General features: G+C 38.1%; 1 protein-coding gene across 1 annotated transcript in view; it reads right to left on the reverse strand.

Moving 5' to 3' along the window:
- The window catches only part of LOC127571095 (kininogen-1-like), a 32,995-nt gene that overhangs the window by 12,741 nt on the left and 3,909 nt on the right, over positions 1–16,345 (reverse strand). Inside the window, exons 2-5 of the mRNA XM_052017154.1 lie at positions 11,912–12,022; positions 11,363–11,447; positions 10,659–10,834; positions 6,262–6,381 (exon numbers count right to left, since the gene is read on the reverse strand). Of these exons, the coding sequence (XP_051873114.1) occupies positions 6,262–6,381; positions 10,659–10,834; positions 11,363–11,447; positions 11,912–12,022 (492 nt within the window). The remainder of the gene's footprint in view (positions 1–6,261; positions 6,382–10,658; positions 10,835–11,362; positions 11,448–11,911; positions 12,023–16,345) is intronic.

The following is a 16,345-nucleotide window of genomic DNA, read 5'->3' on the forward strand; positions in this document are numbered from 1 at the left end:
TTACAGAAAAAATGTTTGGTTTTAATCCTTGTCAGAAGGGCTTGATAGCAATAATTTATGATTTAATTATGATAATTCGTTCAGAACCACTGGACAAAATTAAGAATGAATGGGAAAGTGAACTCCAGACATCTGTACCTACAGATACTTGGAAGAAAATTCTTCATTTAGTTAATACATCTTCAATATGTGCCAGACATTCTTTAATACAGTTTAAGGTAGTTCACAGCACCCATATGTCAAAAGATAAGCTAGCTCATTTTTATCAACATATAAATCCTATATGTGACAGATGTAAATCGAATATGGCTTCTTTGACACATATGTTTTGGTCTTGTCCTCTTTTGGAAAAATATTGGAAACATATTTTTAACATTATTTCAAATGTATTGAAGATTGATTTACAACCTCATCCTATCACTGCAATTTTTGGTTTACCAAGGATAGAATCTGGCCATCTATCTGCCTCCGCTAACCGTATGATTGCCTTTGTTACATTAATGGCCAAACGATCCATTTTGCTTAAATGGAAGGATCCAATACCCCCTACTACTTTTCAATGGTTCTCTCAAACTATATCATGTTTAAACTTGGAAAAAATTAGGAGTGGTACTGTTGATCCTTTGCTTAAATTTGAGGAAGTTTAGAGTCCATTTATTCATTATTTTCACATGATATAGATCCCCTTATAATAACCTTTCAATTTAGAGGAACGGAGTTGATGACATAATATTGCTCTGTTCCTATTGAGAAATTTTAGTCCCATTTTTTTTCTCGTTTTTTTGGGGGGTTTTTTGAATTTTTTTTCTTTAGTTTGGTTTGATATATTGTTTATAATTTTTCTTATTGTTTTGGGGATTTTTTTTCTTTCTTTTATATTTTATAATAAATCCTTTTCTTTTGTATTATATTCATTCACTAACAGATCGTTGGATCTACAGATATTTTTTATACTTTATTGTTCTTTATGATTATCCATGTCATGATTGTTCTCCTGATCTCTTTGTATTACATGTATAAACATTGATATATTAATCTGTATTAATTTGAAAACTAATAAAAAGATTGAAAAAGAAAAGAAAAGATCTTGACCCAGTGACAATGAAGGAATGATGATGTATTTCCAAGTCAGCATGGTGTGTGGAGGGAAAACTGCATATGGTGGTGTTCCATGTACTGGCTGCACTTGCCTTTCTTGGTTGTAGAGATTGTGGGCTTGGGAGAGGCTGAAGAATAGTATGCCAGGAGTAATTATCGTGTATATTATAGATAGCACAGACTGCAGCCATGGTGCCCTAGTGATGGAGGAAGTGAATGTTGAGGGTGGTGGACATAATGCCAGTTAAGCAGTTACATGTTGGAAGAAAGTCCTTCAGAAAGTGAGAAACGCTCTTTAAGTTACCCAATTTATGAACTGTTCTGGTAGCCTCAATGTTTATATGGTTAATGCTGCTGAGTTTCCAGCCAAAGGAGGCTCTCAAGCTGTTGTTAATGATGGAAGTGCCATTGAACATTAAAGGTCAATGGGTAAACTTCCTCTTGTTGGAGATGGTCATTGTCTGACACTTTTAAAGTCATAGTCATACAACACCCACCAAGTCCTCACAAACCATCAAGTACCCCATTACACTAATCTTACACTAATCCCATTTTATGCTCGCCATATTCTCATCAACTCACCCAAGATTCTACCACTCACCTGCACACAGCAGTGGTAACTTATAAGGGATTGAAAGAAACTGCAGCACAGAAGGAAGCCCACATGGTCACATGGAGAACATGGAAACTCCACACATACAGCAGCAGGTTGATAGAACCCAGATCACTGGAAGTGTAAGGCAGCAGCTCGCTCGACTAACTGTGCCATTATGCCACAAATGCAGTTTGTTATTTGTCAGTCCATTCCCAAATATTGTCTCAGTCTTGCTGCATGGAGGTGCAGACTGCTTCATTAAGTGAAGAGCTGAGAATGGAATTGAGCATTGTGCATTCACAAAGTTCCCCAATACAATCCTTATGTTGTCTGCAAGATCATTGATGAAATATCTGAACCTGGGACACTGCCCCAAGAAACTCCTGCTGTGATGTTCTTGGTCTAGGATGATTGACAGCCAACATTCAATACCATCTACCTTTTTGTAGGAACTAATTCCAACCAATTGTATGGTTTCCCCTTGATCCAATTGAATTCATTTTTATCGTGGTTCCTTGATAATATATTTGGCCATTCAACCCTGATTTCAAGAAAAGTCACTCTTGCCTCATCAGCTCTTTGATCCATTTAGGACCAAGGTTGTGATGAGGTCTGGAGCCAAGTAGTCCTGATGAAGATCTTGTGTGATCTTTGTCCAGGGAAGCTGCATGCCTACACCTGGAAAGCCAGATGCTGTGACCTGAGTGGGAATTGGCATGTGAGAAAGAGGATTAGGTATGAAGAAACCTATCATCTATTTTTTCAGCGCCACCACTAGGCATAGTTTCAATAATATCATTGATGAACACTGGTGAATGTCTTTTTTGTCCATAGAGGTAAGATGATACAACAATATTTCTACCTTGTCATGATCTATTATTGTGTTCCTTTATACACCACATTATCCTGCAAGAAAGGAGGAAGGATGTTGGAGTATGTTTGCATGATGTGGCTGTCATGATCTTGACTACTAGGATGAGGTCATTGAACTTCTTGTGATGCCACATCCAGGTCCTCGGTGTTTGACTCTTGGCATTGATGCCACAACTCTCTCCTTCCATTGCTGTTGTATTTTCACACATACTGATATATTTTCTACATCCTGCAGAATTTTTTTACCTAACAATAATCTTTGTGAGGCTACTTTGAATTAGAGAAAGTATCACACACACACATATAGACTAGATATAAACATAGTCTCAGAGGCAACCATTTTTAGGTAATACCTAAAATAAACATAGGTGAACAGTGCTGTATTTTGAGAATATAAATGCTGTATAAGAGCTGTATTTTTGGCAATATGGAATGTAGGCCTTGTGAAGTGCTAAAGTGTGTGCTGTTCATGTTGTGCTGGCAATGTGCAAGGAATGATAGGGTGCAAGAGTAGTAATTCTGGGTTGCACTAACCTACTTGTTAACATTACCAGAGCAAATTAAAACAATAATAAAAGCAGAAAGTGCTACAAATAGTCAGTGTCTCAGACAGCTGTGAAGATGGAAAGAATTAATATTTCAGTTCCATAACCTTTCATTAGGACTTGGAAAAGTTAGGGCAAAAAATAAGTTTTAAGTGGCAGTAAAAAGGGTGAGGGAGCAAAGAGTATCCAGGGAAAGATTTGTATTGGGGCGGAGACCAAGAAAGATTGAATGAGATAAAGGGTGCAGGTGCTGTCTGAAAGATGATGGTAAAAGGCTGGTGAATTACAAAAGGTGCATCTGGAGAAAGTGTATATAGGACAAGCTGAATGAAATCTGAAATACCAGAAAAAAATCAAGATGTATGCTGGAAATATGAATTACTGGAGGGCTGATTATATGAAACTGTGGAATTCAGTTTTGAAGGTTATAATGTACCTTTGAAAGAGGAGATTTTGTTGCCTCAGCTCACATAGAGCTTTATTGGAATAAAAAGTTCAGACCGGGAATGGGATGAAGAATTAAAATAACAGGTGAATGAAAACTCAAAATAACTATTGCAGATTGAATGAAGTTGCCCTCTTAAAGTGGAGGCAACTCTTTTCCGTTTTTATCATTGTTTTCTTTTTGCCCCGGTAACTTTATTAAAAAGGGATGGGGCAAAATTACTACTGCACTGGCTGTCCTACCTTGCACATTGCCCTCTCAATTTGCACAGCATCCACTCCAATACTTTACACAGTCCACAGTGTGAGCACTGAGTTCAGTATGCCAATTGCCACTTCACTTGGAAGGGGTGTTTGGGTTCCTGGACAGAGGGAAGGAAGGAGGTAAAATGGAAGGTGTTGCATTTCCTGTGGTTGCATGGATAAATGCTGTGGGAAGGGAGGGTGAGTATTGGTGGAGATGGAAGAGCGAACAAAAGTGTCCAGAAGGAATAAAAAGAGAAAATGCTAACAATATGCAGTAGGTCAGGCAGCATCTGCAGAAGGGGAAACAGAGTTAATGCTGAGCTACCAATGTTATCAGCTCTTTCTGTGTTTATTTTAGACTTCCAGCTTCTGCCATTTGTTTTGATTTCTATGTTGAGAGGAATTTTTTTTTGGGCTGCTGAAAGAGGAAAGAGAGGTGCAGCCAATGCTAGCATCGTACTGGAGGAAATTCTGAAATGCTGAGACTGGTGGTGTGGAAGGTAAGGACATGGCTTTGTGCATGGTAGGTCATGTCTAACCAATCTTATAGGGTTCTTTGAGGAGGTTACCAGGAAGATCGATGAGGGAAAAGCGGAGGATGTTGTCTACATGGACTTTAGCAAGGCCTTTGACAAAGTCCCACATGGAAGGCTGCTCCAGAAGGTTAAGTCGCTTGGCATTCAGGATGAAATAGCCAATTGGATTCAACATTGGCTTGGCAGGAGAAGCTAGAGAGTGGTAGTAGATGGTTGTCTCTCTGACTGGAGGCCTGTGACTAGTGGTGTGAGGCTGGGATCAGTGCTGGGTTCGTTGTTGTTTCTCATCTATATTAATGATTTAGATGATAATGTGGTAAACTGGATCAGTAAATTTGCAGATGACACCAAGGTTGGGGGTATAGTGGACAGCAAGAAAGGCTATCAAAGCTTGTAGTGTGATCTTGACCAGCTAGGAAAATGGACTGAAAAATGGCAGATGGAATTTAATGCAGACAAGTATGAGGTGTTGTACCCTGGGGGAACAAACCAGGGTAAGACTTACACAGTGAATGGTAGGGCACTGAGGTGTGCGGTAAAACAAAGAGACCTGGGAATACAGATCCATGGTTCCTTGAAAGTGGCATCACAGGTAGGTGACCTTTAGTTAGAGTCATAAAGAGAGCCTTTGACACTTTGGCCTTCATAAATCAGGGCATTGAGTACAGGAGTTGGGATGTTATGTTGAAGTTGTACAAGATGTTGGTGAGGCTGAATTTGGAGTATTGTGTGTACTCCTGGTCACCTACCTACATGAAAGATATCAATAACCTTGAAAAAATGCAGAGAAAATTCACAAGGTTGTTGCCGGGGCTTGAAGACCTGAATTATAGGGAAAGGTTGAATTGGTTAGGACTTTATTCCCTGGAGCACAGGAGAATGAGGGGGGATCTTATAGAGGTACACAAAATTATGAGGGGTATAGATAGGGTGAATGCATGCAGGCTTTTACCTCTAAGGTTGGGTGAAACTAGAACTAGAGGTCAAAGGTTTAGGATGAAAGGTGAAATATATAAGGGGAATCTGAGGAGAAACTCCTTCACTCAGAGGGTAGTGCAAGTGTGGGACAAACTGCCAGCAGAAGTGGTAGATGCGGGTTCAATTGTATCATTTAAGAGAAGTTTGGATAAGTACATGGATGGGAAGGGTTTGGAGGGATATGGTCCAGGTGCAGGTAGATGGGACTAGGCAGAAGATCAGGTTGGCATGGACTACATGGGCCAAAGGGCCTGTTTCTGTGCTGTAGTGCTCTATGATAAGGAGAATCCTGACCTTGCTGTAGGTGAGAGGAGGGGGCCTTGCCAGTTGTCATGATGGGGAGCTACAGTTGAGGAAAAAGGAAGAGAGTAGTAAACCTTATGACTAACAACGGGTGTGTCTGGGGTGGAAATAGGATGAGACAAATGTCCAGAAGACCAAAGACAGAAAAAATTGCTGGAAATGTGTGCTCTAAGACTGGAATGGCAGATTATCTGATTTTCTTCAATTTATTGATGAGTCCATAAATAATGTGCTTTTTCAGAAGATGTGGCTCTCTTCCTATTTACACCTCTCCAGCATTCACTTTTTTACTCACTAACCTCCCCATCACCAACTTTCATCCAGCACTACTGCCACTTGTTCAACCCTGTCCTCATCTCCATCCAGTAGCAGACCTTCCCTTCTGTTCCCTCTGCATCTCCCCACTCCCCCAACCCCTTTGTCTGCAGCCTAAGATTCGTTTCATTTCTAACTTTTCATTTTTCTGATGAAAGCTCATCGACCTGTAATGTTTACTCTAGTTTCCTCTCCATGGATATTCCCTGATCTGAGTATTTTCAGCACTTTCTGGCTTTATTTCAGGTTTCGAGCATCTACAGTATTTTGCCTTTACAAAAATAATGATTGATTTTCTTGTGTGAGAGGTTCACCCTAAAATACTCACCTTTGTACCTTCAGCCTTGAAAGGGCATGAAGTAATGCTTTCATAATCCAAGGGCTGATCTTTGCTGCATTCAGTCTCCTGGTTTAAGAATCTCATTTGGTATTTTATTCCGGCCACCACCTGAATGTAAACAGTATCAACAATATTGTATCAGTGTAGAAAACGTCCCCACTTCGCAATATCTTTATTTAAACAGTCTTCTTTTCACTTCCTTGTTTAATTTTTCTCACATCTTTTATTTAAAACAAATTATAGCTGCACATAAATCACTTTGGGTACAACAGATAAAAGGTTCTCTGACCAAAAAAATGGAAAGGAACTGCTTGTTTTAATTACTATTAACAAAAAGATTGGGAGGAAAATTATCTAGTTCTTTGAAAAATATGCGAGTGAATTTTCATGTGTATCTCAAAGAAGAAACAAGTATTAATGGATTGACTGCAGATTTTATACATAAGCCTATTTTTATTTGGCACTCAGAATGCAAAAATTCAGAGAAGTTTAAAGCTAAATAGTTTTCTCAGAGGAGAACTCCATAAAGTTATGATTCCCAAAACAGGATGCAGTGATGTTCAGTGATGGTTAGATATGGAATCAACACTCTGAGCAGAACATGCAAGTTGGAATGTTTTTGGAAAGATGGTAGCATTACAGCAATTTTTCATAAAAGACTAATATGTGTTGAATAAATTTCCGGCAAAAACAATCATCACTTTTGAAGCACTCTAATCTATGCAGTGTTTTAAGATCAGATGAATTAATTTATGAGCCAATGGCAATGTAACACTTGGATTAGCAGCTCAGTCCTTACCCTCCTGACTTCATAACAATGACACTATCATGTGTAGTTTCTCCCCCGGACAAAGCCCAAATATTTAAAAATTCTTCAAAATGCATGATAAAGAATATGGAAATACATGCAAAGATAAATGTTGCCTTGAAATAGATTTGTTCGATTAGGACAATGTAAAAATATAGTTAACATTTAAAAATCAAAAGAGCTATCCCAGGGAATAAATCCCAAACTTGAGTGCAGTTGATTGCTGCGATCAAGACAACTTTGCTCCAACACTGAACTAAGCATAGAATCCAGTGGTGGAATTTAAACATTTGCAGTTTCCAACAGCTATTTAGTGTAATCTTCCACTTTGAACCTTCACTAGGTGAGATAAAAACAGAAAGTGCTGGAAATACTCTGCAAGCCAACCAGCATTTGTGGAGAAAGAAACAAGGTTGGTGTTTCAGGTTAATCGTCTTTCATTTCAAAAGATCATTAATATGAGACATCCTGATGAGAGGTTACCAATCTGAAACATTAACTGTTTCTCTTTCCACAGATACAGCATTTCTGTAAAGACACCAGAGACTGCAGATGTTGGAATCTGGAGCAAAAAACAAACTGCTGGAGGAACTCAGCAGGTCGAGCCCACAGGTGCTGCTCAACCCACTGAGTTCCTCCAGCAGTTTGTTTTTTGCTACAGCATTTCTGTTTCTATTTGAGCTCAGCACCAGTAAAAACCTGAGAATGATTTAACTACTCATTCATTTCAATGAAGAGGAACAGCAGTAAGGGAGAGAAATATAATTCTGATAATTTACATTGTTTTTCCTTTAATTGAGTCAATTTAAATGCAGCTAATTGCTTTTAAATATTTCCTAGAATCTTAGTGCCATGATGTTTTTAAATTTAATTTTTGTATGTCTTTTTATAGAATATTTTGTTTTAAATTTGTTTGGAATGTTTGTGGATGTTAGGGGCAGTGGTTCAAGCTCTTTGACAGCTTTGGTAGACTGGGCCATAGCTTAACCAACAATAAGGCACTTTTTGTGTGTTTTATGTTGTGGAGGCTCTGCTTTCATAATCCCTCACCAATCAGGCCAGAGCAAGTTCAGCAGGTAGGCAATCAATGAACAATAGTGACAATCAATGTCAGAGAAATTTCAGTCAAAGTTAAACAAAAGTATTATTAAGTTAACAATGTATTTTAGCGTATTCTTGGTAGCCTATGGACAGTAATACTGAAATAAAACTTCTGTAACACTGAGTATAATATTAGTTTCTTTCAGGAACACTGACTGACCTTAAAATTTACCAAACTTTACACTCAATAGACAAAACTGAATTTCTGCAGATAAAGATAAAAAAAAGGAAGGTGTCCAATAAACATTTTATAGATTAGATGGCAAAAAGGTTTTGTTACAGAAAAGGTTTCTGCACCAATGGGACCATTGCTGAAGAAAATTACCTGTCAAGATTGAATAATGCAGCTCATTCAGACAAATTAAGATAAATCTCAGGTTTCATAAAATGATTTTGAGGATCAAAATATTTTACCACAACTTTGACTCCAGATATATGAGGCTGCTGAAGATCATGAGAAGAGAGTTTTATATTTCATAACAACAAAGAAGAAGCTATGCAATCCATCCAGTCTATGCCAGTTTTCAGAGCAGTCCCATTCCTCCACTTATTTCCTGTAACCTATTCTCTCATACATACCCATTAACACCAACCACCTGTCCCAACCCCTGCCCCTGATTTCCCACCACCTGCCTTTTCTAGCAGTAATATGCAAGAGCCAGTTAACCTTCCTGGGAGAAAACTGGAGCACCTAAGGGAAACCGTGTGGTTACAGGAATAGTACAAACTGAACACAGATGATAGCAGAGGTCAGAATCAAACCTTGATTGCTGAGACAGCTGCACTACCTGCAGCATCATTGTGCTGTCCTGTTTGTGGAAAGAAGATTTAATCTGAAAAAACACATTTTTTCTCCCCCTCATTTTCCACCATTTTCTGGGGTCTTAACACTTCTCTATTTTTTGGCTGTCCCAAATGAGATCTTGCCTTTTTACTAAGGGGTGTTGCAGAAGATTATTTTGCATATCAAAAGATTGTTTTGCATCTGTATTTGCAATGGTGGGAAACAATTAGATACCTTGTATTCCAAGGTAACTCATGTTAATCAGGGATAGTGACTCAATCAAATTAAAATGACAAGAACAACAGCAATGAAGAAAATAATGGCATTAATGAGTGGAAAAAATCCTCCAGACTGGATGGTTCCCATTTCGGAATTTTAAAGGAAGAAGGTGCAGATTTCTAACTATTATCTTTGATTTTTTTTTATTTAGGATACTTTCCTTTGGATTGGATAATTGGCAAATATCTGTTGTCAGGAAATTGTTGTTATCTATAATTTAAAATAGATTACGTTACTACAACTGGTCATGGAAACCCAGCACAAGTGTAGGTTATGGCAAATGAGCGTGAATGAATTTATTGAAGAGCTGACTAACGTTATGGGCAGGGAAGGTCCATCAGTATTATTAAGATGGACTTCCAGTAAACATTTGATAAAGTTCCACATAAGATGTTATACAATAAAACAGGCTATTGACTTTCATATGAAATTGCCTAAGCAGCAGGATACAGAGAGCAGGGAAAATAAACAGATATTCAAACTGTGAAATGTGGAACTTGAGGATCCTGCAGGGATCTGTATTGGAGTTGCAATATAAATAACTCACATGATAAAAGCCACATCTACATTTATCAATGGAAGGCAACAATGTAGGCAATGTAAATAGAAGCATTAAAATACAAAGAGATATTAATAGATATAGATAGAAAAGTGAATGGACAAATACGAGAGATAGTAGTCTATATTCAAAGATAATTGAAAATATTATCGGCAGGTACAGAAAAATGTAAGTAAGGCCAATGGAATGCTGGCTTAAGTAGGGGGAAAAGGAGAAAATATTATGCACAGCTGTAAAAACTCTGTTTAGACCAGATCTGGAATGTTGTGGGCACTTCTGGGCATCATGGCTTTGAAAGATGTATTGGATGGAGCTAGGAATAAGTTTATTGGTATTATTTCGAGAGCTAAATTACATGCATTGATTACACAATCTAGGTTTGTATTTCCTCAAATTTTGAGAGTTGTAGGGAAGCATGAAGTCTTCAAGATGTTAAGGAAAAATTATAGGTATGTAGAGAGAAACAATTTCTGGTGATGGGAGTCTAGGACAATGGGACATAATGTAAAAATTAGAACCAAGCCTTCCAAAAGTTAGGAAACAATTCTATATATAAAGGGTGGTAGAAGATTGTTACATACCTGTAAACACCATCTAATGCTAGGTCAGTTAATTTTAAATAAGAGATTGATAAAATTTTGTTAACCAAGGGTTTTAATAGAAGTGGCACAATGGCTACTGATAAGCTTTTTACTCTTTGGATTTTGGAACAGGTTCAAAGGGTTAAATGGCTCTCATCTATTCCTATATTCTTATGTTCCTTTGGAAAATTCATAAAATAATCTGAGCTAAATGACTCAAAGTTTGAATGGAGATAACATAATCATTGATATATTTATAAAGAAAAGTCTAACCTGATGGGTTAAATTGTATATTGTTGCAATCCGAAAGTAATTGTCGTAAGTGCTGTCACTGTTGAATATTTTAATAGCATGAACACTTGTTTTATTTACTATGGGATGGTTAATTGGCAGCAAACGTTCACATCCAAGGCATGGTGCTTTTTTAGGAAAAATCCAGCTGTGGTGGTCTGGGAAGCAATTCACAGACAGTTAAACAGCAGACAAACAATTATTATAGATTAAATTATAATGGAAACAACAATTAATTTTCCAATAGGATCATAGATAACTACGCCAGCTCCTGAAAGGAGTTATTCCCTTAATTCTATTCACCTGGCTTTTCTCCATACATTATAGTTTTTTTATTCAATATTTTATCTACTTTTTCAAGTTCTTTAAGAGATTTGGTTCCTTTATAATATTTCTGTTGGTCATCTTGTGTTCTAACATTATGAAATCAGGGGGAGAAACCCAAACCATTCTGTTTGCATGTTTCCTTGTGTCTTAGCAAGTTGCCAAGATTGTTGCCTGCAAGCCAAAGTCCTGAAATTTATGTCTCCAAAATGAGTGAATACCCTCCAGAAATATTTCTGGTACTGCAAATCCAACTATGGTATTTAAATAAGGCATCTTTCTGTGTGTATAGGCTTTTGAACATGCTCCCAAACATGATTTCTACCCATCAATTTACTTAGTATCGTTTTAAGAATTCATACCTGGAGGTGTGCAGTTGTATAAAGTCACTTCATTTATTCTTTGGATTCTATTGATGACCACGTCTGACGTGCATTCAGCACTCAACTGAAAATAATATCAGCATCAGAAAATTAGCTGCAATTGCATTCATCCAAACATCTGGTTTAATATTATAGACAAATAAGACTTGGTATGATTTATAACAACCCACCAGATGCTGTACTTCAAGTCCTTCAGCATCTGAAAGCTTTCATTTGGACTACTACCCTGATCCTCAGTGGATCCCAAGAACCCATTTTCTCTCTCACATGCCCATCAACTCCCCTTTGCTTCTTTTTACCATTAACCTACAATAAGAAATAATTTAAAGAATCCAGTTAACCTACCAACCACTTATCTTTGGGCTGTGAGGTAAGCCCACATGGTCACCGAGAGAACACGCAAAGTCCAAATTGATAGCACCTGAGGTGACGATCAAACACAGGCCCCTAACTGCTAGGCCACCGTGCTGTCCTCATTTACTATTTTTCACTAAGGATGTTTCCAATTTAGATTTTTAGAAAACTTACAGCTTTTTTAGGTTCTTTGTAGTCACAATCTTTCCAGACTTTTTCACTTTCAATGGGACAGTCTGTTTCATAGATAGTAAACGTGACAAAGTATTTGATTCTAACTTCTCCCTGTGAAAAACAATTTTTGTCAGATAGGCATTTTGGATTCTTAAGCTAGAAATTTGAGTTCAAAACAGGTTGTAAGAAAATATATAGACATGTAAAAGCAAAGTTATTAAGAAAAATTAATGTGGGCAGAAACAGAGACATAAATGGGTCATTTCCAAGTTGGGAGGTTGTCACCACTGGGTCACGGGACTCACTGCTGGAGCCCTTAGTTATTCACAAACTATTTCAATGATTTAGTTGAATAGATCAAGTAAAATATATCCAAGTTTGCTGATGATACTAAGCTAGTGTGAGGAGGACATAAAACGGCTGTAGGGAGATACAGAGAGGCTAATAAATGTGCAAGGCAGATGGAATATAATGTGAAAAAGTGAGAGTCATTCATTTTGGTTGAAAAATTAGAAAGGGGAAGTATTTTTTAAATGGTGAGTGATTGAAAGGTGTTGTTATTCAGAGGGATTGGTGTGTTCCTATACATGAATCATTGAAAGTTTGCACCTTGGAGTTCAGAAGAATGAGGGGTGAACTTACTCAAGCATATAAGATCCAAAGGGAGCTTGACAGGGTGGACGTAAAGATATTTCCATTAGTGGGAGAGTCATGAACAAGGTAAGATGCTGGTCATTTAAAACTGAGGTGCATAGAAATTTCTTCTCTTAGAAGGTAGGGAATCTCTGGAATTCTCTGCCCCTGAGTGTGGTGGAGGCCAGTTCATTTTATATTTTTAAGTTGGAGGTGGATAAATATTTGAAAGATTGAGGAATTGAGGGTTATGGAAAACTGACACGAAAGAGGGATGGAGGCCAGGATAGATCAACCATGACCATATTGAACGGCAGGGCAGATTTGAGGGGTCTGTTTCCTTCCTGTTTTCTTGCATTCTTGTGAAAGTTAATATATAGATTCATGAAGTAATTAGGAAGGAAAATGATATGTCGGTCTTTGCTGTAAGAGGATTTGACCACAAAAGTAGAGCCATCTTGCTCCATTTCTGTAGAGTTCACTGAGACTTCAACTAGAATATTGTGTGCAAGTCTGGTCTTCCACCCTAAGGAGAAACATACTTGTGAAAGAGTCAGTTCAGTGAAAGTTCACCAAGTTGATATCTGGGACCATGTCTTCATTGTACGAGGAGAGATTAAGCAGACAAGGCTTGTAGTCTCTTGAATTTAGAAGATTGAGAGGTGATCTCATTGAAACATACAATATTCTTAAGGAGATTGACAGGTTTAATGTGGTGTTGTTGCTTGTCTTGGCAGAGGTGTCTAGAACCAGGGGATATGGACTCAAAGTAAGGGGTGGAGTCATTCAGCATAGCGATAAGAAAAAATTACTTCACCAAAAGGGTACAGGATTGTGGAATTCACTACCTAAGAGGAGTGTGGAGGCATAGTGACTGAGTATATAAAGCACAGAGATTAATATTTTTTAGATATTAAGGGAATGAAGGGATATGGGTTTGGTGCAGGAAAGTGACACTGAGCTAAGTGATCAACTACAATCCCATTAAGTGACAGAACAAGCATGATGAACTAAATGGCCAGCTCCTGCTTCTACTTCCTATGTTTTTTATGCTATGTACTGAAATGCCACCAAAGCAGCTAGAGAATTAAATTCACTTAATTGAATAATCTGGAATAAACTGATACTACTGGATTGGTGTAGAAACTCCATTTGGTCCACAGTCTTACTGGCTGGTCAGGCCTGTGAGGAATCCCAGATCCTTAGTGATGTCTTTGAATCTTAACAGCCTTCAGGTGTAAGGAGTCCTATCTGGATGTATCACGGCTTGGTACAGCAACTGCTCTGCCCAGGACTGCAAGAAACTGCACAGAGTTGTGAAACAGCCCAGCACATCACGGACACCAGCCTCCCCTCTTTGGACTCTGTCTTTACCTCTCATTGTCTTGGTGAAGCAGCCAGCATAATCAAAGACCCCACCCACCCGGGACATTCTCTCTTCTCTCCTCTTCCATCAGGTAGAAGATACTGGAGCCTGAGGGCACATACCACCAGACTTAAGGACAGCTTCTACCCCACTGTGATAAGACTATTGAACAGCTCCCTTATACAATGAGATAGACTATGACTTCACGATCTACCTTGTTGTGACCTTGCACCTTATTGCACTGCACTTTCTCTGTAGCTGTGACACTTTACGTCAATGGACTCTGTACTAACTCAATGTAACTGCACTGTGTAATGAATTGACCTGCACGATCGGTATGCAAGACAAGTTTTTCACTGTGCCTCAGTACAAGTGACAATAATAAACTAATACCAATACCACACAGTTGTGTCAATTGCTATTACAGAATATAACAATGAAAGACAACAGGCATCCAGCACTGATTTAGGCACTAGATCTGCAGTCCTTTTCACGATCATCTGTGGATAAGCCTTAGTTGGGAGAGTACTCCCAGGAATACAAATGCAAAACACTGGGGAAACCTGAACTACAGGCAGACAGTTGAACTACTACACAGGAGATCATGCAACATGTATAGAGAGAAAAACAGAATTAACACTTAGGCTAAATGTCCTTCATAAGGTGCAGCAATTAGTTAGAAAGTCAAATGCTGTGTTAGCCTTTATTACAAGAGGATTTGAGTAAAGGGTTAAGCTGTCTTTCTTCAATTATATAGGGCCTTGACAAGACTACACCTAGAGTATTGAATACAGTTTTGGTCTCCTTACCTAAGAATGATATACTTGTCAGAGAGGGAGTGCAGTGAAGATTCACCAGAGTGCTTCCAGGGATGGTAGGTTTGCTTATGAGGAGACATTGAGCTAAGTAGGCCTGTGTTATCTAGAGTTTAGACAAATGAGAGGAGACCTCATTGAAAATCACAAAATTCTTTCAGGGCTTAACAGGATAGATGCAGGGAGGATGTGTCCCCAGGCTGCAGAGTCTACGACCAAGGGTTAAATTCTCAGAGTAAGAGGTAGTCCATTTAGGACTGAGATGAGAAATTTCTTCACCCAGAGGTTGGTGAATCTTTGGAATTCTGTACCCCAAAGGGGCGTAGAGACCTAGTCATCGAGTTTCTCAGAATGTGGTGACCTCCCTGCAAAAGGTATCAAAATGGGAAACTATGACTTGGAAGAACTATCAGTCTGATTGAGTAAAATTGACAGGACAAAGGATGGGACCAACTGGAGGAAAGGAACGTAAAGACTTGCTGAGGGATTAAAATGAATATTATTTGCATAAGTTTTTTGTGCTCATCCATCTACATTAAGCATACATCAATAGCGAGTGTATGTGGCATTTGGGACCTTAAAAGATTGCAAGTTTGTCACATTCTCCAAACAAGACAAATGCAGAAATTTGAAGACTTTCATATTCTAGATAAGATAACAAAGGAATACATGTAAAACCATGAAATGTCCTTCAGCCCATTTTGCCTTTGTTGTCTAACATATGTACTTCTGTAAATTCTCATGGTGGTAATTTCTTCTCATTTCCAGGCACAAAATACAATAATAAGTTAGCAATCTATGAATTTAGGAAATAATTTTGCACCCTTAAGTCTTTAACTGTTAAGTTGCAAAAGTGAGAAAGTTTGTTGGATGATGTAATTTGCTTTCTGTTATAATGCACTCCCATGTATAGATACATCACAAGAGTGGCAGGGAGAGTGGCCTTCAGAAGAATTTTGCAACCAAGTCCATTCCAGTCATGAACTGATTTAACCTGAACAGAAAGTCTAGGCTAAAGGTTAGATCTTAGTAAAGCCAGATCCAATCATGAATTTAATAGGCACCAAGTTTATTAATTTTGTGCACTTAATATGCATTGTAATATCCACATTAGAAAGAAGAAATCTAACAGGAAAATGCCCTGCTGATCTTTGTTTTCTTCTTTATTGTGCAATTAACTAAGTTTAATTAGTTTTTTTGTTATGTTTAGAACTTGTGCTGATTCCCAGGCATGACTGGACATCGTTGCAAGTGATATGACATGGTATCCAAAATGACAAAAAATGACAATCAGCTGTGTAGCACAGGGGCACCGTGCAGATGAAAGTCAGGGGCACCATGTGGCACATTGAAGATCTAATGTCCTGTGCTTTAGCACATTGAGTTATAACTTCTGTCTTTAAACTATATAATTATGATGTCAAATAAAAACAGAAAATGCTGGAAACCCACAGCAGTTCTGCCAGCAACCATGGAAGGAGTAACAGTTTTTTTTACAAAATAAACTTTATTCGTAATAAAAGACAAACTATAGACAATTATAAAACAGTGCAAACCTTTACATTCTTTGTACAGATCATTCATTAGTGTTACGTTTTTATATAGAAAACAGCACCGATG

The sequence above is a fragment of the Pristis pectinata genome, chromosome 6 (assembly GCF_009764475.1).
Source record: "Pristis pectinata isolate sPriPec2 chromosome 6, sPriPec2.1.pri, whole genome shotgun sequence".
NCBI classification, from domain to species: domain Eukaryota; kingdom Metazoa; phylum Chordata; class Chondrichthyes; order Rhinopristiformes; family Pristidae; genus Pristis; species Pristis pectinata.